General features: G+C 45.1%; 1 protein-coding gene across 1 annotated transcript in view; it reads left to right on the top strand.

The window, feature by feature from the left end:
• The window catches only part of LOC142783966 (uncharacterized), a 309,142-nt gene that overhangs the window by 186,416 nt on the left and 97,327 nt on the right, over positions 1-25,399 (top strand). The window contains exons 3-4 of the mRNA XM_075882589.1: positions 5,694-5,762; positions 5,889-5,933. Of these exons, the coding sequence (XP_075738704.1) occupies positions 5,694-5,762; positions 5,889-5,933 (114 nt within the window). The remainder of the gene's footprint in view (positions 1-5,693; positions 5,763-5,888; positions 5,934-25,399) is intronic.

The following is a 25,399-nucleotide window of genomic DNA, read 5'->3' as shown; positions in this document are numbered from 1 at the left end:
TATATATGTTAGATAAATAGATAATTATCTATTGATACAGAATCTTCAAGTACTTTTTAAAATTCAACTTCTTAGAATTCAGTGAACAACAGTGTGTTCATGTGACTCTTTACTTTTATTGCAATAGAAATTATGAGAACGTTTTTGGCTGGATTGTGGTGCCGGCGTTGGTTGATGTCGATGTGTGCGTCGCCGTTATTCACCGTATATGTATGCATATATATGAAAATGCAAGAAATGAAGAAATCAGAAAGAGACTCCGGTGCGCGGAATCAAACTTCAGTCCACTGAATCGTGAGTGCGAGGCCTCAACCACTAAGCCATCGAAGAGCACGTCCCTCAAGGGTCAAATGGCAAGCTATCTATATCTACCGCTTACTGTGGCTGATGGGCATCTCAGGGGGGGAATAATCACACTACATAAAACCAGCAAGATGACGCTATGAGCGCGTTGCAACAACGTCACGACTGCCATAATCGGGGCAACAACACATTTGCTGTACGTAAACTAAAACCGCCCTGCCTACAAATCTTTCGCGTAATCAATCGGGTGGCTGACCGAAGAGCAGGGATGAAAGAACACGACATAATGTGACTCATTTAGGCACTTCTTATCAGTCGCATAACCTATAGCTCTTCCTTCCTGAGTGTCTTGAAAGCGGACGAGCACAAAATGGACACAGTTATACGTGTGACTCTCAAAAATTCTCTAAGCTTTCCGCTGTGGCCACTCACGCCATGTCTGCTTCGAATGGGGCTCCACAATAACGTATCCTAAATATTTCATGCACACCACACAAATCAAGTCATGCGCCTCGACATCACTAAAACGGGCGAAAAACACTATCAGAACTTGGCATCGAGGCCCATATTGAAGGAAAGGGAAAACAACGTATTCAACATCAACGGAGGCAGTACTTCATCCTCAAACCACTACCACGCAACATACATCCTCAGTTCCACGAACATGGACGTCGGGCATGGGCAAAAGTTCAGCACAAATACTCAGATACTGAGGGCACCTTCTTTATCAATGCAGCTGTACCAGTGAGCAGCAAATATACAGCAAGCGTCATTTATTGTAAAAAACAGACTGATTGTATAACAGCCCAGGTCACAGACGCAACTAATATGGAAGAAGCAGGAATTGCCCTCGCCCTATGAAACCCAAGGTCCACCTTCGTTATAAGAGATTCAAAAGCAGCCTACCAAAATTTTTGTAAAGGCTACATTGGCCCCATTACGCATCGACTTGTTACACAACTCTCATCCTCATGCTCAGAGGGCGAATGGAAACAACTGATATGGATACCGGCCACTGCGGAGTTGGAGGGTTGAAAGGCAATGAGCTCGCCCATGCCTCGGCCCGAGAATTACTCTTCCCGACCTCCGACCCCGGCATATCGCAACCACCTTCGGGTATGCGTATGCACTTGCTCCTTACATTAACAGATATTCTAGAACATCAAAGACTCGAAAGACGGAAACTTCTGCCCCCGGGGCCAAAGCTCAGTAAAGAATCTCAGGTAACGTGGCGTCAACTGCAGACCTTGTCTTACCCTAATTCATACATACTGTCTAAGATAGATACCGACACATACGCACCATAGTGCAGGCTCTGTGTCAATAAAACAGCCACCTTGTACCACACTTTATGGGAATGTCCACACAATCCACCTCTACAACCTAGAGCACAACACCACTGTAGGGTAGGGGCCAGCTCGGCCCAGCTTGAATCCGAAGACCCAAGAGGCCCTAGTGAGACGAATGAGGACAGCGGCCCATGCCAATGGGATCCCGGACTAAGGATCCCACTCGCCGATATTCCATCCTTGTTCACAAATAAATGCTTTATTCTCTCTCTCTCGTCAAGACGCAGCGGCCGCGCTCTCATCTCCTACGCGCGCTTTTCCTCGCAAAGCGCAGATTGTAGACGCTCCTCGCGTGCGGTAGGGAGAACCATACGGATTGGCTGGCGTTCGGCTTTTACCGGAACGATTATGTTTTAGTTACGAGGCTGACAAAGGTCGCTGCAATCAATTCAGTCTACAGTTACGAAGTATTGGGGGACCTTTAGTCTTCGCATTTAAGAGTTCAACGCGATAGCGAAATCTGGCCCTTAGTGCACCTTTCAATTGCTACGTGCATGCTTATTCATATATTTTGTTACATGCACACGCACGCACACAAACACGCACACAGTATATTGGAACAGCATGCACTATTATCGCCGAATTGCCTCGTTTTCGTCGTGACAGCTCCAAAAAAATTGCGTTAAAGGGGCCCTGAAACACTTTTTTCAAGTAATCATGGAATGAATTTACAAGAAGTGTTTCTTGACTCACGAATTCAATGCCCCAAAAACAATAAAAATTCATCCAGTGTAAGTAGAGTTACGAACGTTTGTCGCATGCTGCAATTGCTCTATCTCTTCTCTCGTCCCAACGAAAGTGCTGGAAGCCAAGCAGGCAGGGACGGCAGGACTAAGAAACTACCGTGCCTCGTGACCTTTAGCACTTTCTTATTTTTTCGGATGCGCGGCTTTTCAGTGTAATCGCGCGCGCACGCGTAGACAAGTAGTGGCCTCCCGCGGCTATCTCGATAACTTGATTTTTTTTGGTCACTGACGCACAGACGATTTTTCGCTCACAACCAACGGGGCTAACGCCAGCGGCGGCCCCGTTGGCGGCGGGTTTTCTCGGACACAAGCTCTTTAACGCTTTCGCGTTAAGACAGCGTGGTTCTCAGACACAGCAAGGCAGCAAGTGAGACGCTTATTAGCGTTTATCTGCACCTGAGAGTACGTTTCATGCGTCATTTGCGCGTGAGAATCTTGGGGCTCGTTTTGATCTACTGGCTATTTGGTGTGTGACCTTTCAATTTGTTGTTATCGCGTTAATTGCTTCGCCTTGGCGGCGAAGCTGGCATTTTTTCTCAATGCTTTTTTTTATTTTTTGTCAGTTTTGCTGCTTTTTAAACAGTTTTACTTTATAAATTGAAAATATCGTATTAACACACCTGACTTACTTTGGGGAGAGCTGTTGTTGTTGTTGTTGTTTCTCTACAGTTGCTAGTTGTTATGTGTTTTGCACTCTAAAATAAGAGAAATTGAAGCGGAATGGTGAGGATGTGTTTTTTAATCCTAGATATGCATCACTCTCCTGTGGGCTGTATGATTTTGTTGTTTAGCTGCATTAAGCTGATTTTTAACTCTTGCAATGTTCTAGATATGCCGATGGACTCTTCTGTGAGCTTCTGTACTATTTCACTACACCAGCGCTTTTTACCCCCACCGCCCTGTCTAGTAGTGGCTAAGGCCCTTCGCAGCTGACCCGCCGGTCGCGGGATAGAATCCCGGCTGCGGCAGCTGCATTTTCGATGGAGGCAGAAATGTTGTAGGCCCGTGTGCTCAGATTTGGGTGCATGTTACAGAACACCAAGTAGTCCAAATTTCCAAAGCCCTCCACTACGGCATCTCTCATAATCATATGGTGTTTTTGGGACGTTAAATCGCACATAATAATCTATCAATACACCGGCGCTTGTTAACTTACAACTGGATAATTTTCTACCTGCAGGGTCATTTTTCATTGCAGTATACTGTAAACAAATAAAATAACTAAACTATTTGATATTTATCTGATCTCAGTAGATCGATAACACCGAGGGAGCAACATGTAGAAATACAGCACAGAGCACGCACGTGCCATCACTAATCAGAATAATGTACACCCACCTACGTCAAAAAGATGCCTGTAGATATTTATTTTTCTTGGCCGACAAAACTGACCAATGTAAACCAACACATTTATTTCACCTTCCCTATTTGGTACATTTGTAATAATTCACGCATAGTTTTATGCAGGCCCTATTTAAGATACGGGTGTTTTCGAACATTGGTACCTAATCACACCTCTGACAATGAATTTCCTAGAAACCAGATGCAGCTTTTTCGAAATAGTGCAGGTGTTTCATAAGTCCTCCTTAAGTTTCTCCTACGTACGCGCATTCATTAGTCCAAGGAATGCAATATACGACTCCTTGATGCGAAACTTTACCCGGTGCTTCGTCATACAGTCCTGCTTCCCACTATGGTCCATATTACCTTTTTCGCACGTCCCATGTAATCACTCGGAAGCAGAAAACACCACGTCCGCACAACACCTCCCTACCTTTCGTAAATTATGCAAAATGGCATACATACTTATAGCCCCACAGTAACCTTCACTGATTTAGTGATATGCTCCCTGATGTTTACTCTTCCCTTCCTGCTCACATTTTCGGTGACAGCTGCCATCAGGCGCCTCCTAGAACCTAATGGTGGTACTGCTTTATCAGTGAGTTTCGAAAACTGGAACTTTCACAGCATGCCTTACTAATTTTTGAGTGATAAGGTGCAAAATGAAAGTACCGGTTTATTTTCTCATGGTTTATAGCTCCAGCATGCACCTATTGACGAAAAATACAGCCTAAACATCTGATGAAGTGGTCTTCAGGCCCCTCACCTGTCAGTGCCAGAGAAGATCCCTCCGTCAAGAACATAGTTAGCGTGTCTGAAACAACCACGTCGAAATTGTTAGGTTCACTATCATGAAAGATTACGTAGTGTTTTACTAATCTGAAAGCAGTAACATCTGTGTGCTTTAGACACTTGTCAAGAACTTCGTGATGTTTTGCCCAAACATCTCACTCAAGTATGAGGCAACGCCACAACCTATGCAGATTTATTGTACATCACATAAGCTCAGGTAAAATAAAGGCAAGTGAAATTTAAACACGTTAACCTGAGCAAGGAGTGTGTGTACAAAAATTGGAGATCCCACGTACAGTAGGAATCGATGATATGTGAAGGACTAATGAGAAATGTTGATATGTAACTTCAAAATCAGCAGAACGTTACGAGGTGGAGGAAAATGATGCTGTACATGACCTCCTTGTCATGATTATCTTTTATGGATGTGTCTTTTAGCTTCGTCGTCAGTCGACGTCACGTCATACCTAATTCAGTATATGTAGAGCTAGCGAAACGTCCGCGAGCGCGCTATAAGCGTGGTATGTTGTCATGTTCTTACATGACACGCGTGTCAGTATTATCATGTTTGCACCAGTCTTATATTAGGTCATTCATTGACGTCACGTAACACCAAATTTGTTATATGTGGAGCTAGCGAAATGGCCGCGGGCGCATCGTAAAGGGCCCTATATACTCTAGTGTGCCGTTTACGCGCGCGTACGCTGGCCACAGCGACGCTACCTTAGCAAAACGCGAGCACTCTATAGCCTGATGCAAGGTGCGACCAGCATCCGTCAGCGCAGCCTGATGACAACCGGCGTGAAATGCGACATGCTGCATTTCGCGCCGATGTGTTACCCACACAGCACTGCGTTTTTCCCTTTTCGTGACGGAGGGACACCGGACGCGCTGAAACGCGCATGCATCAAAGCAACGCAACGCACACCCAGAAGCTGAATACCCAGCAGTTGAAACGTGCGAAACGAAATTCTCGTCACGTTAATTCCTTGGCACTTCCCGTTGAAGTTATTCATCATTAATAGCAGCACCTCAAACACCTTGCCATCCCTGAATGTCAATTTGGCGGAAGAATCAGAGCAAGCAGGGCTCACCATGTGCACTAGTTTGTTTCTCACTGATTGCAATGTTTCTATAATTGTCACACTTTCACTTACTTCAGGAGGCCTTCCGGGAGAAAATGCCGAAATGTGTCGTCGACCTGTCTGTCTTGTCATTCAAGTTGAATCCGGTGAGAAACATTTTGATTATACATATAATATGCAAATCACAACTGGTCCTTTTGGGGGGGGGGGGGGGGGGGCAAGGACATTGTGAAGCTTACAGTGAATTCCCCGCTGTTTTTTTTCTTTTCTAGCAATACAACATGACTGCCGCTGAGGGCATACTCAGACAAGGGGCTGTAAGTATCTCTTACGCACATAAACTTGGTTGTCAGTGAAGAGAGCTTGGAGTATTCGCGGGGTATTTTACTGAACCGACTCGGGCCCTATCCAGGACATGTCATGCACGAACCAGCCCGAACCTAATCACCTGATTTCAACCTCATGTTACGAGAGCCTTTTGGCTCTCTTGGGCCAGTGGACTCTGAGCTGGGAACAACCACGCAGTGGTAAAGCAAAAGGCAGCCAAATAACAAAAATGACCGCGTATCTCAGTGCTTCGCAGGAAAGAACGTCGAAAGATCCACTGGTAGGTGGCTGAACTAGGTCGTTTTATTTAAAGCTCCGGACTGCTTAAGCGTAGCGTAGAAAACACCAGCTTTTTCGCTCTTAGCGTCGCATTGTCAGCGCAGCGTAATAAGCTCTTTGATCCTAATCGTTACGTTTATGTGCATTTACTAAATAAAAATACACACTGCCTAACATTTACGTATTGATGTTGCACCTCAAATATGCGTAATATTAGCTTTTTGATTGATAATGTTCACAAAAAAAACCCAGCCACCAGATCAAGGTAAGTGGGCATTGAGATCGGGCGTAAGCTTTCGCCGGGTGGCCGAATGGCTGCACAGACACCAACAGACGCACCGAGATTTCTGCGTTATTGTATCCCAAGGAAGAGTATCGTTCAAAAAACGCATAATTTTGAAGAGAGGAAAATACTGCCACTTGCCCACTATGTATGGCGAGCGAGAAACATGGCTGCCCGCTAGATTGGTAAAAGTTCTGGGGCAGCACGTGCTCTTCTTGGTTGTTGTGTTGTTTTCAGACAGCCATCTTACGAGTTTTCCGTGTGCCTCACCACCGGCTAAGATCTTCCGAGTTGAAGACCTTTTGTAGCGCGGAACATCTAGTGGAAGTTCTGGGTAACCCCCTCCCCCCCAGTCGATGTCCTACACGCGTCCTGATAGCCCTGTGCCGGCAGGGACTACACCTGTTCACCGCTCAAGCTGAAGAATCCGTGGACTATTTCCTGAAATTGGACCATTTCCCGATATGACGTCAGTGACACCTTTAAATGTGGAGGAAGGCGTTCCAGTCTCAAAAGTTCTTGAAGGCGCTGCAGCCACGCCTCAAGCGCTGCGGAAGCTAGAAGTGCCGAAGGTGTTCCGCGGTCCGTCTTGGAAAATTTTCAATGATGAACGTAATCCAACTGGCCCAACTTGCCATTGTGACGAGTGGAGAACATTTTTTAGCACAACGTAGAGTTAGAGGTGAAAACAGGACGAAAACGTGTGTAGTGCGTGGTGGCACCCCTCATGAGTGAGCGAGAAGAAGACGGAAGAGGTGGGAACGCTCGAGAAGCCAGGCGGGTCGAGGCAGTCGGACAGCAGGAGAGAACAAGGGTTGCGACAGCTACCGGTTCGTTGCGTCGCCGAACTTCACACGGGTAAACTCAAGGCGAACTTGAACGATGAGCGACGCCAAGCGATGATGGTGCAAGCGTCATCATCGAGACCCACGAGCGAGTTCGGGATTCCGGGGGAAACAGAGCCAGGCAAACTGAGGCCTAGCTGCTGAACTGGCCTACCGGTGTTCCAGGCGTGGTCAAGCACGCGTCTGGCCAGCGACGCTACAGCGAAGCGGCCGTCCCAACTACTGTCGTGATAGCAGCACCACAACCTAAAGGCAACTAGGCGACACGTTGGACCATCTCGTCGACAGTGACGTGTTCGTGGCTCACGTGCAGTGTTTGGCTAAATAGCGGCGTGGTGTCAAGGTCGCGGAACCATGCACTGTAGCCAAGGACGCGCAGGGACAACAGCGCCACAAAGGATTTTAAGATAATTTATGTTAGTTTAAACCCTTCATATATGTGTGCCCATGTCATATAAACGTGCTGTCGTCATTTACGTCGCATATCTTGTCGTTGGAGTACCTGGGTATGCACGAACCTGTTACGATTGGCGAGCCTTCCAGGATCGGCACTTGACATTTTTCAACCGAGAGTAGGTCGCGTACAAGATGCCTGTTAACGTGCAAAGACTGCTTTGTATTGTAGAAGAGGTCGGGTGGCCTTGCTTCAACTTAGAGCGAATATTGCAAGAAGACCTCGAAGGGGAGCGTTAGAGAATTGAATTTGAACTACAGTACATGTGCGAAAACGACAATCACCATGTGCATTTGTGACGGGAAGGAGAAAAGCTGTTGTCTTACATAAGCACAGCTATCTTGGAAATCCGAGAGATTGCAAATAGGGTTAATGAGGGACTGCAAATAAGGAGGTGAATGAAGAGAACTAAATCAAACCTCACAATTATGGGATAGTTATTCATAATTTTCACACAAATCTGTCAGGTACACTCAAAAAAGAGTGTGTTGGAGAACGTGATGATGCAGCTCTGGGTAGACGGTCTGCAAGTGAATGTGTTAGGCAGACATGTAATGGCATTGAAGGTGACAGAATTATGGAGCTCCATGGTCTCTGCAGTCGTCAGCTGAAACCTCTCGGCCAAACAACGAGCACGTCATGCGTATCTGAGACTCTTGCTTCGGAGCTCAATGAAAAGCAAGTGGCAATGAAAAACCCTAAAATAATGCCAGAAGATGATCATGATACGAGCAAGAGGGGATGGAACCCCTAGTGTAGTAGTGGAGCTAGGAATGCTGTGAGCCCAAGACATGGCACTCCGTACCATGTGGAGGCAAATGAACTTCGAGACAATCAAATGTTGTTGCGTGTTTTGGACTACGTAGCTTGGCTTCCAGACCACAATTTTTCGATTGAATACTGCTTTATTGATATGAACATCGAGAAGCCACCGCAGTACACAGAAGCACATGGGAAGGAAGAACTCTGGTTCTGCGCTAGTACAGGAAGAAAAGAAGGACTACTACTAACCTGGTGGACCAATGTCGAACTGAGCTGTGACCCAAAATTGACTTCGAACCGAATGCATAACAGCAAAAAAGGTACCAAGCTAAAATCATCCCTACATTCTTCGACACCTCGGCGTCGTGACACTGCACGCTTAATGAAGAACTTGAACCAGACCATTTGAAAAAAGTGCAACTTGCTTAAAAAGAAGGGAAGAATGTGGTGAATATGAAGAGTGTGTCATAGGGGCAAAATCGGAGCGAGAAATTCACTGGTAGAGGAGAACAAAGAAGACTGGTGCAGGGAGCATGCGCGGGTGGCTTTGGTGGTTGTCGTGGTTTTCGACCCCGTGTCCTAGGCCCTCGCCCCGGTCGAGCGTGACCTGGACACCAGCAAGATGTCAGGGTCTGGGGCATCGACGTAAGCTCGATCCAGCGAGCTACACGAGAAGGCGTGTTCCTACCGTGGACGCTAACACGACGAGGCAGTTAAAATGCTTTTATCTCGTTAAACAACGTGAGAGAGCTAGTGGTATGACGTGGTTTCATGGCTTCGTATGTGCAATGAACGCAAAAATAAAGCTTAGTTGTGAGTGCGCCTCTTTTCTGTCAACTACTTCTTGTAATTATGTACGCGGCGCCACACTCAATTATTGCAATGAAATACCAACTAGTCTTTGGCTGAACAGATAAGCAGAAGCAAAAAGGATTCTTTTACTGCTTTCTTCAATGCTAAGATGCATAAAGCCGACGTACCTTTCCGCACCATCATTAGTGAGCATGGAACTTGGTAATATCAGGTGAGCAGTTTTTTGCTCAAAGCCCTAAACCTTCTTGGAGTTCATGACCCTTTTTTTACAAGAAATTCAGATGAAGTATTCAGGTTTTCCCGAGGAAGCCATGAAATAGGCAACCTTTTTTCCGTAGGTGTAAGTGACCTTTTTTACTCGGCTCCGCATCCGGAGCGACTTCAGGCAGTGAAGCAGTGTATATAAGATAGTGGCGAAGCGACCTTTTTGTCTGAAACGGAGATGTCGTCCGCTAATTTTGTTACTTTCTTAGAAGCATATCTCAACCACAATTTCGTTTCTTTTGAACATGGCGTGTTTTTACAGAGGAAGGGCGTTTGCCTTGGTGTAACGGGTAGCACCCATTTTATGTGACGTCTTTTTATCATCCTTTGACCACGCACTACAAAGTGTTTTTACTTCATCTCATCCAAATGTTCTTAAAGTATATAGATATGCAGATGATTTTTAGTTGTTATTGAAAATAGATGCCCTTTTCCTTTTTCTGTGATGGTTGAACAGGTTTTAGATAATTTTAGAGCAAATGCTAAGGGGCTGACGTTCACTATTGAACTTCCGGAAGATAGCTCCTTGTAGTTTTTGGACCTTAACCTGACAATTTCGGCTGGTCATGTATGCTGTCCGTACCTCCCTCGGAGTAAGAAGGAGTTGTTACTTTACGATACTGCGCATTTCAAGACTGTGAAACGTGGAATTGCTCTACTTTGATTAGAGTTGACACTACGCAGATCGTGTGAGCACGTTATGCAAGCTAGCTTTATGCGTCAACTTCAAAGACTTTCCAAGGCCGGCTACCCTCAGTCCATAGTTAGTTCCGTGGTGGAATCCCTGCTGCAGAGGGTGAAAGGAAGAGTGTCCAGTGCAAATGCGCGCCCAAAGGAGAGAGAGTGGGTTAAGCCTGGTGTGGTCCCGTATATACACCGTGTGAGCCATAACCTCAAGAAGGTGGCTTCCTGTTACGGCGTTCCGGTCGTTTTTTCAGCTTTCAACAAACTTCCTCAACTGTGCCCGCGTATCACATGCGATGAGCAAAGGGGCTGCCAGAAGCAGCACACAATACTTTTTAGGCGCTGCGCACAAGGCGTGGTATATGGGACTCCCCTAGGCTGTGGCAAGTTCTATATCGGTCAAACTGGGCGTTGCATTAATGACAGACTGAGGGAGCATGTCAATAGTTTAGGTAAAAGTGATCATGTGCTTCCTCCAGCGCACTGTAAATCCTGCGGATGTGTGCCATTGTTTGAAAAAAACGGCGATTCTTGGTAGGAGCAAAAAACAAACAGCTAGATAGCTCTTGGAAGCTTATTTTATCAAAAAGAAGGGACCCGATTGTATCAGTGATACATCTATTGTGTTGTACGCAACAGAAATGCATTTTTTGGATAACATGGTGCCTTGATCATGACGCTGTGCGATGTTTGTTGGCTGTGCCTGCATGCGCGGTTTTGTCATCTTTCCTGTCGTTTCCTATACGGTCATTAAACAGTTGGTTGTTGGCGCTGTCTGTCTTCTCTCCTGCTCTTCCTGCTTCGCGATATGTTTTTTGTGCCTCAGTCTTCTGCAACAACTAGCCTGCATGACACCCTTGTTCAGTAAAACTATTGACAGCAACCTTTTGGAGCAAGGTCGCTGACACTCGACACAAGCAAGGCCTCCCATCGACGGAAGCGCAGACCTGCAGCGATTCACCGGTGGCAGCGACGAAAGCCGGAAGCAGACTTTCTTTGGAAATAGCTGTGGTAGTCGACGGTCCCCACGACGTTAGTGCATTATTGGACACAGGTGCGTGCTATTGAATTACGAGCAGAAAACTAGAAATTCATATGACCGGTGGGCATGTAGTCACCCCAATCGGCATGTGCATTATTAGGGGGAGCATTCAGGGACGTACGTGTTTCGCCAGCTGCCTCGTACTTTGTGACTATTCCCGATACGTAATCCTGGGAGTCGACTCTGTGTGGGAGCGCGGCGCTTTTATTGATCTTCTGGAGCGTACACTCTAACGCAAAATTACCCGAAAAAGAAGAAACGGAGCCCAATAGGCGTGCACGATTAACGGATAGACAGTTGAGGAGCAACCAGACAGGGAAGCGTGGAGCGCGAAACCAAGGGATGAACCGACCGGGCATTGCAGGCAGCGCGAAAAGCGTTGCCAAGGTTACCAGGCCTCCCTCTCCTCCTCTGCTGGCTCAGTCTTTCCCCGTATTTTTCCGGCGACGGTCTGCGGTGCGTCGTGCTCGGAGTGCTCGACCACAGCCGCCTCGATTCGACGATCTAAGAATTACGACGTGGTGCTTGTGTGTACGCTTGGATGAGCGTGGGCTGCTGCTTTTGGGTTTCGCTGCACCCATGAAGTCTGGAGCAAGTCTCGACACGTCACCACGCCGCGCTGTATATCTTTGGCTTCAAGATAGTCACGACCAACACACGACAGCAACAGCTAGGAAGGCCAATATGGCGGCCGAGAAGAACAGGCCTATCGGATATATACTTCAGTCCGACTCGGATCAGAAAACAGCGCTGGATTCTAAGGCAAGTAGGTTATCATTCTTTATTCTACTCTACTTGTCGCGTGTGTGATACGGATCATGCTTGCCGGCAACGGACTCAGTCGTGTTGTATATCGCACGCACGAAATGCATCTCGAAGGTCAGCTTCGGCGTCTGCATTTCGCCAGTGCTTTGCGACCACCTGGAAATTGGCCGCCGTTGCCGTCGGCCTCCCCAACGCCTCCTAGATTTCCTGTGCCTGCCGGTTTATCGGCAGTCACATGATAAGCGGCGGTCGTTGGAACTACGGTGGTGGTGCCAGTCAAGTAGGGGTGTGTTCAAATAACTTTTGACGCTCTTTAGAGCTCATATGCAACAAAAACGTTAAAAAGTTTTAAAAAAATGCAAACGTAATTATAATGAACCCTACTTGAGTGACACCGTCATTCAGCAAGTAACTTTTTAATACAAGGCATCTTCCAAAATTAGCAGCAAACGCCAAAATTGCCGATCTGAAAGGCCGAATACAAAGACCCTTACCCCTATGTAGGCAGCGCCGCTATAGACGACTGGCGTTTCGCGCTCATCCGGCAGGAACAAGAAATCTAGGAGGCGTTGGCCTCCCGTACGCTGCCTCATCGAGTGCTCGCCTGTCTTCGCCGCTGCAATGAGTTTCGGGCTGACGATATTGGGCTGAGACCTCGTAGCTGTGTTGGAAGTTATCGAAAACACGTTACGGGTTCTCGTAAAGAGCTTGGTTGTAGTATGTCGCGCGCTGTAAGTTCACCAGCACGGGCTGGCGGGGCTTTCGGTAGCGTCTGAACCCACTGAAAATTGGTCACCATTACAGTTGGCTTTCTCACCAGTCGGTCGCAAGAAGCTCCGCACCATCCGCTGGCCACGGCGGCGGACTCGCGTTTGCGCGTTGCACTCGCTCGAGTTTGTAGAGAAGGGCCGCATAACCGTCGGATTACTTCGGCGCTAGCTCCAAACTAGCTCGGCGCTGTTCGCGGCAGCGGCCAAGCGTACGATGGCTCTCCCGCTCGAAGTTTGCTGGCAGCAGACACTCCGCGTGCAGCACCGTGTTTGGTCTCACGTTGGCTTGCTCGAGCTGAACGACGTCGCTCGCTTAGGACTCGCTCGGCACGGTGGTTCGCGGAGTTGGACTTGACTGCGGCCGCCGCTCCTAAGCTGTTGCGCTACGGGGATCGAAATGAGTCTTTGACGTTGTGTGACATCACGGTGAAATTATTAGCATGTAATATCTCACATATGTTTTCATTTCATCTTGCACGTATTTCTCATATGCATGTGTATTCATCCTCTGTCACGTGTGACTCACTATTTTGCATACTTATTGTGCAGCCGTAGGCACACACCGTGCTGAAGACTGTGTGCTGGCATCTGCTTACCCGTAATCCATCTCTTTCGTCAGAGCAGCTTCAAAAGAACTGTGCGAGATGTGAAGGTGGAGTTATTTGGGTGTCATATTTTCAGCCTTCTTTTTATATTAGCGTGCACGTACTTGTATGCGTGCATCTTCATCTTCTGTGACGTGTGCCTAACTATTACTGTGTTATTGTACGTGCAGCCGTGGCAACACAACAGGCAGAAGGCTTCGTGCGCTGGCGTCTGCAATGCCTGTCATCTATCGCTTCTGTCAGAGGAGCTCCCCAAGGAGTGAACAAGATTTGACAACAAGACTGGACTTGTACACTTCACCATGAATTCACTTAAAAGAATGGCGAAGCTTCATGTGTATGTAGAAAAATAAAAGATCGCGATGTCTCACTTTTGTCTTTCATTGTTGCCGTGACTGTCAAAGCAGTTACACATAGGTGGCTAACTACTTTTTCGCGTGTTCTTTTCTGCGGAATTTGTTGCTCACTGCGCAGAAAAACAGGCGAAAAAAGTCTTAGGCCTGGCGAAAAATAAACAAAAACAATGTTTTGAAATGGGGACAAAAAGTTCATCCGATTGGATTATTTGAGTAGATAAACCGTTTGTCCGGCAAGGTGCAACTGTGAAAACTAACGGTTGCCCGCTAAGGTGTAAATGTGGGGATTAAGAGTGGCTCTATATGATGCAAATGTGAGGACTAAATGTTAGTCTTTTGGGATGAACTGTGGGACTAACGGTCACTCTCTAAAGTGTAAACGTGAGGACTAAATGTTAGTCCCTTGAGATGACTAACTGTTGGACTTGATGCCGTTAGTCCTTAAAGAGATTAATGGTTGTGGCAGCCTCATTAGTCCCGTAAGGGACAAACCACACACCCTTTTAACACCCTTTTGCCTTAGAGTGTACCATGACGTTTTTGATAGCTTGGTCTATATTGGCGGCAGCGCCAAAGAAAGACCGTCTGATGCAGCGCTTTGCGTTGTTTGCAGATTACCAGGAAATAGCTGACGTCAACACCACGAGCATCAGGACCCCTCTCCTCCTGACTGTTCTTAGTGGGCGTACGCCCAGTTGCTTCAAATCAGGCCAGGAATCCCGGCACTACAAGCAAACAGCACTGCAAGTCAAGGACGCACTATAAAACAAGCCCGATGGACCCCGCTACACCACATTGGCAGCAGCGGCATCGTCAAAGAACGACGGTGTGATGAAGCGCTTTGCGTTGTTTGCAGATTACCAGGACATAGCTGACGTCAACACCATGAGCATCAGGACCCCCCCTCCCCTCCCGACTGTTCTTACACTCTAAAAAATATCGAGTAAAAAGGGTGTCTTTTTGTCCCACAACAATAATCGTCATCAGGCTTGCGTGCGCTTCCTTTCTTGAAAACGCGGCGCTGGCCACTTTCCTATCGAGAATGCAATGTAACCCTGATAATGGGCATGCCGATCGTGACCGGAATGTACCGGGCGATGGGCGATAGCGCGAGGATGGAACGCAATATAGATGACGATTATTGTTGTGGGACAAAAAGACACCCTTTTTACTCGCTCTTTTTCAGAGTGTGGTGGGCGTACGCCGAGCTGCTTCAAATAAGGCCAGTAATCCCGCCCCTACAAGCAAACAGCGCTGTCAAGGACGCGCTATAAAGTCAAGGACTGTATAATCAAGTCAAGGACGCGCTATAAAACAAGCCCGATGGACCCCGCTACACGACATTGGCAGCAGCGGCAGCGTCAAAGAACGATCGTCTGATGCAGCGCTTCGCGTTGTTTGCAGGTTAATTGTTACATTTGTTACATTTCCTTCATTACTTCTCTCGCTGCTGCTGCTGCCAAGTGTGACAATGTCGTTAACTGAATAATGTCAAGTTTGCCGTGTAGAACCTGTCGCGAGTGACCCGGTTATAAAGTGCAGTGATTGCAAAAGCAAGTATCCCACCGGGAAATGTGCTGGAGTTTCGGACACAACAATAAAGCCAAAGGGCGAGCTGTATCGCAACGCTTGGCGTTGCGCAGTATGCAGACGAGTCTCGGCCACAGCCGCCCGAGAAACCTAGGTTTGACACCGATACACAGGATACATGGACATGGCTGAAATCAATTCATGAAAAACTCGAGTACCTAATAGCATTGAAGGAAACTGTGGAAAGCATTGAAGACAGTGTATAATTCATTAGCAAACGTTACGACGAACTGGTGACAAGCATGGAGCACAACGAGCAGGAAGTAAGAAATTTAAAGCGGAGGCTGGAAAAAGTGGAAGCTCAGAATGACGAGCTTGTAAACATGAGACGTGAGGTCGATGACCTTGAATGGCGAAGCAGGCGATTTAATCTTGAATTTCACGGTATACAGGCAGCTGAAAACAAAAACATGGTCAGTGAAATAAACAAACTTGCAGCCAAAATAAAATTTCCCCTTCTAGACAAAAAGGACATGATAGCCATCCACCGCCTCCCTTCCGAGAAAGATAAGATACCCGGCGTAATCTGTCGCTTTGCGAAACAGACCGACAGGGACATGTGCTGACGGAATAGGAAGAAACTGTCTGATGCGCATGAGAAGTTGTTCTTGCTGGAAAATATAACGAAAAAGACACGCACTCTGCGGTTTGAAACAAAAGTCTGGGCCAAGGCTTACAACTTCAAATACGTAAGGCACAACAACACCAAAGTATTCATGCACAAATTAGATGGCGACCCAGTGGTGGTGGTGGTTACTAATGCTTGCTACCACGACAGGCTCACATAAGATGAAAAATAAAGCCAACTGAAAATACCATGGCATCCGCCCAAGCCGAGGACTACGTGACACCGCACGCTTTTGATAAGTATCTAGGTGCTCCGTTTTCAAAGTCATTCAAAAGTCTACACTTAAACGTACGATCCATTCGAAACAAAGGAGCTGACTTGAATCCATTCTTATATCAAAGTATTGCATCATTTGATGTTCCCATTTTAACCGAGACATGGTCCACATAACAATCCAAAGTCTTTCGTAAACCATCTTATCACACTTTCTATCTCAATCGCCCCACAGGCCGTGGCGGCGGAATTGGTATTTTTGTTAAGGCATTTTCTTGTGAAATGATACCTGAAGTTTCTGCGATGACGCATGACTACGAAATATTTACCATAAAACTTCAAGGCACTCTTCTTGTTGTATGCTACCGTCCCCCAAGCGGTTCCCTGACACCTCTCTTCGAATATCTTGAGACACTTCTTGATTTTGTGAATAATGATCAGCTTAATGTAATTTGTGGCGATGCTAATATTAACATGCTAAAATGTGATACATCACAGCTTAAGCTAGATGTTCTGCTAAAGTCAAGTGGCTGCTTGAACGTAATCACACTACCCACGAAACTCGTGGTCAACTCGTCATCACTCATCGACATGTTCGTCACAAACTTACACTCGGAAAACATTCGAACCGGAGTACTTGTATCAGATTTGTGTGACCATCTCCCTATACTTTCATGCTCTAAGGAACATGTCCGAATTAAGCGAACAAATACAACTTATCAGGTACAGCACATTACAGGAAGAACTCTATGATAAAGTAGCCCAAACCCATTGGGACAATGTATTTAGGAGAAAAATCGCGAACAGCGCCAATGATAAATTTTGTAAAATTTTTAAATCTATATACGACGCTACTTTTCCATATACTTCTTTTAATAAAAGAAAAATCACAAAAAAACTTGGGTTAGGGCAGAGTTATCAGCAAGAATCACTAGAAAAAATGCGTTGTACAACAAATTTTTCAAAAATAGAAGCCAAGAAGGGTGTAAAACTTACAAGATATTTCGTAATCACTTGGATAAAAATCTCAAAAAGGCAAGGCGAGACTATTTCATTGCTTCATTTAATTCAACTGCTCACTATGGAGACGCGATATGGCGAAAACTACACACAATAATAAACCAAAAGATTCCAGCTGAACGAATACACAATCTAAAAATAAACAACATAGAGGTCACAGAATAGGCGCTTGCAAACGCCTTCAATTAGCACTTTGTTAATATTGCTTCTCACACTACAGTACGTAATGGCCTTAGGGATATACGTCACACTAACAGCACCATTTCTCTTGATCCGGTAAATCACTGTGAGATGAATACCACAATATTGAGTTTAAATAACAGCAACGCCAACTATTTTGATGGGTACCAACTTAAACCAATAAAGCACGTCGTGCATCTACTCGGCCCGTGTCTTGCGCATATTTTCAATCTATGTGTAAGTCAGGCTATTTTTTCTGAAAGGATGCAGATTGCCATAGTAGCAGTTGTCTTTAAAAAAGGTGACCAAAGCAATAAGGGAAACTATAGGCCATCATCGATACTTCCCATCTTCTCTAAGATTCTCGAAAAAGTAATACTAAAGCGACTATTGCAATTTGAACAGAAACATAACATAATATCGGAGTGCCAATTTGGGTTTCGCAATGGTACTAGTACACAACACGATTTGCTGACACAAAAAGAACATCTACTCACACACCTTGAACAAGTTAAGCTTGTTTTAGGAATATTCATCGATCTGTCAAATGCATTTGACCTCATTAATCACAATCTGTTACTTCAAAAGCTCGCGCGGTATGTTATTCGAGGAAAAGCCGGATCAGTGGTGCTATCCTATCTTTATTACCGAAGCCAAATAATTACTGTGGACGGTTCTTCCTCTGATCCTTTGCCAGTTCTAGTAGGAGTACCCCAGGGCAGCATTTCAGGACCTTTTTTTATTTATTATGTTTGTGAATGACATAGTCAGTATAGAGCCACATGCTAAATTCGTTATTTAAGTGGACGACACCACAATATTCTTAACTGGTAGCGTAGCCAATGATTTATTGATGATGCAAACCTAATTTTACTTAAATTCGATTCATGAACGCAAAAAAAATTGTTTGAAAATAAAGATTGCTAAGACTAAAGCTGTACTTTTCCGGGCCATAAATGAAGCAGTAATAATCAACAACACAATATCTTTAATATAAACCACTGTGGAAATTGTACCAAGAATTAAGACTAATTTTTCACGAAAACCTTTCATGGGATAGTCATGTAACTTTTCTAATCGGGAAGTTATCACAGGTAGTTGGCCTAATGTACCGCCACCAGCACATATTACCACACAACATTATGCTGTTAATATATAATACCTTATTTTTATCTAAAATTAACCATTGCCACTTAGTATGGGCACCAACTACGCAAAAGAATCTACAGAGTATACAAAGATTAAAAAAAAAGTTTATTAGACATCTCGAAAAACTTCCTACCCATTCACCTACGCAACACTTATTCCCAAATATAACAAAATACCTATTGCAAAAACATTCGATCACTTACTGTGTAAAGCAGTAAAGCAGGCTACGCTTAACAACTCCCCATTTTTTTATAAACTTGCAAAACGTCAAGAAATCACCACAAACTACCGAACAAGGCATGTTGAATTGTTCTGTGACAAAACATACAAAACTACTATGGACTGTGAACCCTACAAAATAAACTTTTAAGACTAATATATGAACTAAATCACAAGGTCATTAGGCTTCTCGAAACGGCTTTCCAAGGACTACAAGAGTATTTAAAAATATTGAATGTTCTGTTTGTTTGTTGTGCATCAGTACACATGATGTCAAAAAGACTAATCTTTCATCTGCCGATTGCCTCGTATTGATGTCTTTAGAAAAGTTGTAGTTTTTTTTGTTGTTCCTTTCTATTTCTCCAGTGTATAGCCCTGTCATGAATGCGTTATTATTTGTATAATAAATGATAATATGGTCTCTGTTATTGTTTGCATAATACATAATAGCATGCGAAATTGTGTAATGCCGAAATACGTGTAGTACCTCACTGCAGCTTCGGTGTATACTTACTGCGTTGGTAGTAATTTTCGTCAATTTTTTGTTCTTGGTGCTTATTTATTTATTTTTATGTTTCCGTTCTTCTTCATTTACTTTCAATATACAAGTTGTACTTGTTGCCGTTACGCTGCCCAGTGCCTGGGGGCTTGCAGCTCTGTCAAGCTGTCGATTTCTGGCAGCTTTTACTGCTCGCTTCCAGCGTAATTTACGTTGTGCAAGATGAGAATAAAACAAACAAACAAACAAATCCGGCGACAGTGACAGCACGTTTCGCGTGTCTGCCACAGCATCCCGTTGCCTCTACATTCCGGCGTCCTAGTTGATGTGGTGTAAGACAAGTTATGGTATGGATAGATTGCAGCCGAAGGCAGTTAGGTGCTTTTGTTCTGGCTAGTTGTCTGCGCTCCACGTAGCCTCACCGCGATTAATGACGGACACTCTGCCCTACTTGTGAATAACTTCAGTAACAAGTACCAGTACCCGTTTCGTCCCACCACCATCACATTCGCCTACCCTGTCACAAGTGTTGCTGAATGTTTCACATCTACATCAGCCGACCAAGGGCTTCAACCGACGCCAAGAGACGGGACTTCATTACTTGCCAAAGTTGATGTCTACTCGACTCTCTCGAAGCAACAACAGACCGGGCTACATGAACTGCCTTGTTGCCACGTTCCTTTCCTTATGTTTTATTATCATCCCGTTCCACTACTTTCAGCGCAAACCGCGCCTACAATGTTCGAATAGCTTCGTGGCTGTAGTAGATATTTTTGTTAAGATAACACCCACTTCGTGAACATTCCAGATTATTCTGGAACCTACGGCGCCACAAGAGATAATGCTGGAACATTCCATGGCAAGTGTATAAAGGGTGACACGCTTCGCCGCTGGTCAGTTGATCGATGGCCAACGCTCTGCTCGCCGCTATCAGTGCCAGAGTCTTGCTGTTTTCTGACATTCCTTTTACGTGGCCACAAGTTAGTCCGAGTAAACAGTTTATTATCCAACGATCAAGTGTCGTGTTTCAGCCACGTCACGACCCCGTGATATCTGGTGGAGGTGCAGCTTCGTTCATGTAACGGACACCTCGTCCACCCGTGAACCCAGCCCACGTCGCAGAGAAGACACCGACGCCAACCAGGAGCAGCGAACAAGCCGTCGGCAGCAGGGTCTACTGACAAGAGTATGGGCCTCTACAAGACAAGCCCCGGAAGACCAAGACCCTGACCTTGACTGTAGCGAAAATGACAACCACTGTGCCACAGCCCGCAATCGTCATGCATCAAGCCAGAAAACCACCAATTTCCCGAGGGTAATCTTTCCAAGACCCGGTGACTAGGCTAGAGACATACGACCACGTCGCCCTCCTCAAGCACTGGGACACTGGAGAAAAGCTCCGTCACGCGTACTCCTTTCTATTTAGAAGACACCGCAAGGACTTGGCTCGAAAATCGGCAGTCTGTGATCCAAACGTTGAATGTCTTCTGCGCCACATTCCTGCAAGCGTTCGCGAGCGTCGCTCTCAAAGAGAGGGCCGCTGCTTTGCTAGATACTCGGGTTCAGCTACCAAATAAAAATCTTGCCACTTTCACAAAAGAAATGACCCGCCTATTGCATCACGGCGAGACCGGAGTGGGCACGGCGAGACCGGAGGCATCATGTCACTCATAAACCATTTCCTGTTTGCAACACAGGTTTTGCTGGCTGCGGCCGCCGCCGTTGGATCATGCCCGGCAAGCAAGTGTCGAAGCTACTACATGGATGATGCCAAATCTGATCCCGTCCTCTGGCCCTGTATTTCGTCATCGTCTGACTGGCAGCCGATTCTTGGCTTCACTGCGCAAGCGGTGTCATCACGTGAGCAGATGCATGGCACGACGTCACTCAACCCGGCTTTAAAAGACTTGCCCCAACGTTTCTTCACCAGTGGGCACGGCGAGACCGGAGGCATCATGTCACTCATGAACCGTTTGCTGTTTGCAACACAGGTTAGTTACTCATCATTTAAAAGTGATGACCTGATTTTGTTAGTTGTGCCGTGCCCACGGACATGCTTGTTAGTAGCGTACGACTGTATTCGTGTCTGTGAACTGCTTGTTTGTGGTGACATTAAACTTAACCCCGGTCCGTCTGTCGATGAAATGTTCGCGTCACTTCAATCTGGCCAGGCCACAATCTTGTCTGAACTAGCCGACATTCGAGAACGTCTTTTAACAACAGAAAAAACCGTGTCATCCCTAAATGCAAAATGGGTAGAAGTTAATGAACGGTTAATAGAAATTCGTGAAAAAACTTCAGAAATTGAATCACTTCAGACTGAAGTTCAAAGCTTAAAAGAAGTAATTCAACAACAAAACACTAAGCTGGCGGATCTTGAGGATCGCAGTCGGCGTTGCAACATCATTATTCATGGAATTAGTGAACAGGAAGGCGAAAATGAGAAATCGCTGCGACGTGAAGTGGTCGACGAGCTCTTCTCACAGAAGCTAAGGGAAACCGTCCGTTCTGTTGCCAGAATTCACCGTCTTGGGCAAAAATCTGGCAAAAGGCCTGTAATCGTTTACTTCCAGGACTTCCTAGAAAAAGAAGCAGTCATGCGGAAAGCTAAAATGCTCAAAGGCACTAAAATTTATTTGCAGAACGACTACAGTCAATACACCCTGCGTAAAAGGCGCCTTCTCTGGGAAACCGCCCAGGATGAAAAATCTCGAGGAAAACGTGTTTTCCTTGCTAACGAGAAGCTAAGCATTGATGGTAGCCTTTACGTATGGGACGAGACTAGAAACCAGCGTGTCCTTTTCCGGGCAGCTCGTAGGCCACGCGATAATCAATGACCTCACACGCACACTCGTTCAAAGGAACTTAGACTGCTTAGTTTCAATGCTCGAAGTTTAGCGAATAAGACTGAACAGCTTGAACAACTTACTTTCAGATATGATCCGCATATAACGATGGTGTCTGAAACATGGTTACATAGTGATATCAGTGATGTGGATGTAATTCCTCCGTCGTATCAGATCTTTCGACGCGATCGCACAAGTAGGGGTGGAGGCGTGGCGATAACATTGAAAAACAGTTTTGCCGCCAGCGCACTTGCGCAAATAGATGACCACGAAAGCCTTTTTCTAAAAGTAAACTGCTGGGGCCACGTGTTTGTTCTATGTGCTGTCTATCGGCCCCCGTCTTCTCCTCCCGAATTCTTATCACTGCTACGCGATCACATGTCGTCGTTAAAGTGTCCTCGTATTTTAATGGCTGGGGATTTCAACTTGCCCTCCATTAAATGGTCGCAAAAGCTGACTGCCAATGTAATTGATAGCCCTCTGTATGACATTATGCTTTCTTGCGACTTGCAACAAGTGGTACTTGAAAACACGCGCGTAATTGGTAATCATGGTTCGATATTAGATCTTGTATTTCTTAACAGAGATATTCCGTCGTACGACGTAGCCATTGAAGAGGGTATATCAGACCACAAGCTAGTACTGGTGACTTGTAAACTTGCTGATAGTACGCAACACCCCAAAACAGTTACAAAAACCGTAAAAGATATGGCGAAGGCTGATGATCAGTCTATTCTTGATGTATTATGGCAGCTTGTAGACCAGGAACCCCACAGTGATGTCATTTCTTTGTGGCTATCCTTTAAGCATGCTGTACTGCATTGTTTAGAATCTTTTGTTCCTGACCGCCACGTTAAAACAAGGAGGGCTAATCCCTGGGTAACCCGCGACATTGTACACATTAAGCGAAAACTAAAGCGCGCCAAAAAGAAATCAAACAGAAATCCCGATGGTATTCAACAAATTCAAGCTGAACTTTCTTGCGCACTAACAGCATCCCGAGATAAATATTTTTCATCGACCTTACCGAGTTTCTTAAAGAATAATCCGGAAAAATTTTGGCACTACTTTGGAAATAAGGCTCCAACTTTAGAAAAATTAAGGGAGAATGACTTAGTAGTTACTGACTTAACAGAAACTTCCAACATTATGAATGATTATCTTCATTCCGTGTTTTCTTCAAAAGATACTACAACTCTCGAACTTGTTCCATCCTTGCCTGATTCGGATTTTATCAGCTTTGAGGGTGTGTTGTCACTGTTACTTGGCGTAAAAGAAAAATCCTCTGGTGGCCCTGACGGCATACCGAATTCTTTCTTGCGTCGATACGCTGAACCAATATCGCATATTTTAACCACTGTTTTCTCTGAATCACTCAAAACGGCAACGTTACCAGATGACTGGCGTCTCGCCAGGGTTGTAGCTGTGCATAAGAAAGGTGATCGCCTGCTGAAGGAAAACTACAGCCCAATTTCCCTAACGTCTACATGCTGCAAGGTACTTGAACACATTATTGCTCACTTTATTACCGATTTTCTTGAAAATAATAACCTGTTGTCTCCAGCCCAGCATGGCTTTCGGAAAAAATTATCAACGTGCACGCAGCTAGTTGCAACAGTTCATGATATCGCACAAATACTTGATTTTTCAGGCCAGGTTGATTTAATTTTTTTAGACTTTAGCAAGGCATTTGACCGCGTTCCCCATGGCAAACTTCTCATAAAGCTCCGAAACCTGAATGTTCCATCTTTCATCATAAGTTGGATAGAGGCTTATCTTTCAAACCGCGCTCAGTACGTTGACGGGGGGGGGGGGGACATATTTCTAACACGTTACCGGTTTCATCAGGTGTCCCACAGGGAAGTGTTTTAGGGCCGATTCTTTTTCTTATATACATAAATGATATAGCTGACATGGTTGAGTCTAACATTAGTATCCGATTGTTCGCTGACGACTGCGTAGTATATAAAAAAGTGACATGCCAACAAGATCAGGTTGATCTAAGTCTTGCATTAACACAAGTTAGTGAGTGGTGTACTCGGTCGTCAATGACATTAAACTCTGACAAAACGGTACTCCTACGTGTGACAAGAAAACAACAGCCATTCACGTTTACCTACAACGTCCAAGGAACACCAGTACGTGAAGTAAATGAATATAAATACCTAGGAGTAACCATTACAAACACACTTTCTTGGTCCGCACATATAACAAATGTCTCCGCATCAGCTTCTCGTAAGCTTGGTTTTCTGAGGCACAAACTGAAAAAAACCCCTCCGAAATTAAAAATGCTCGCGTACAAAGCGTATATTTTGCCTAAACTTGAATATGCATCAGTGGTTTGGGACCCTTTCTACAAAAAAGACATTCAAAAACTTGAAATGGTTCAAAGACGCGCTGTACGTTTTATTTTTTCTAAGTTTAAATCATGTGATTCTCCGACAAAATTAATGAAAGACAACGATATTCCTGTGCTTGAAGATCGCCGCAGAATCGCACGCCTGAAATTCTTGCATTCCATTTATAATGGTAAGCTGAATATTCCTGCCCATAAATACATACAACCATTCTCTCCTCGCGCATCTAGGCATCGTCATATGCATAACCTGCTCCCATACACCACGCGGACTAACACCTTTAAAAATTCTTTCTTTCCCCGAACAATTATTCAGTGGAATAGCTTACCACCTGATGTCATTTCATCTGATGACTTCGAGAAAGCGTTGCTCGGAGCATCTCAACCGTGACATAAGCGCACCTTCTCTGTACTGCTAGTGCTTAATATAATGTTTATACTCTGTATTCATGCAATATCACTTTTTCGGATTGTTGGCGCTCAGTACTTGTAATAGTTGACGCGTTTCCATGTGTATAAATTTGTCTGTACGTATGTGTATATTCTTTTTTTTGTGTGCTTTAAGACATCACTCTATTTTCGCCATTATTTATTATTTATTTTTATATGGTCTGTTATATTTTTTCTTAAATTCATTGTATCATCCATTTTGTATTCTTGCAAATTTGATTATTCCTTTAATTTTTTTCTCGATGTTTGCATATTTGTTTATTGTAATGTTCCCCACCTGCTTGGTCTTCAGTGACCGCAGTATTTTCTAAATAAAATAAATAAATCACACCGTCCCGGACATGCCTGAGGAGAAGAAAGTTCGTGTCCTCATGCGATAGGTCA

This window comes from Rhipicephalus microplus, unplaced genomic scaffold (assembly GCF_043290135.1).
Source record: "Rhipicephalus microplus isolate Deutch F79 unplaced genomic scaffold, USDA_Rmic scaffold_13, whole genome shotgun sequence".
Lineage (NCBI taxonomy): Eukaryota > Metazoa > Arthropoda > Arachnida > Ixodida > Ixodidae > Rhipicephalus > Rhipicephalus microplus.
This window is presented reverse-complemented; position numbering and strand designations above follow the sequence as displayed.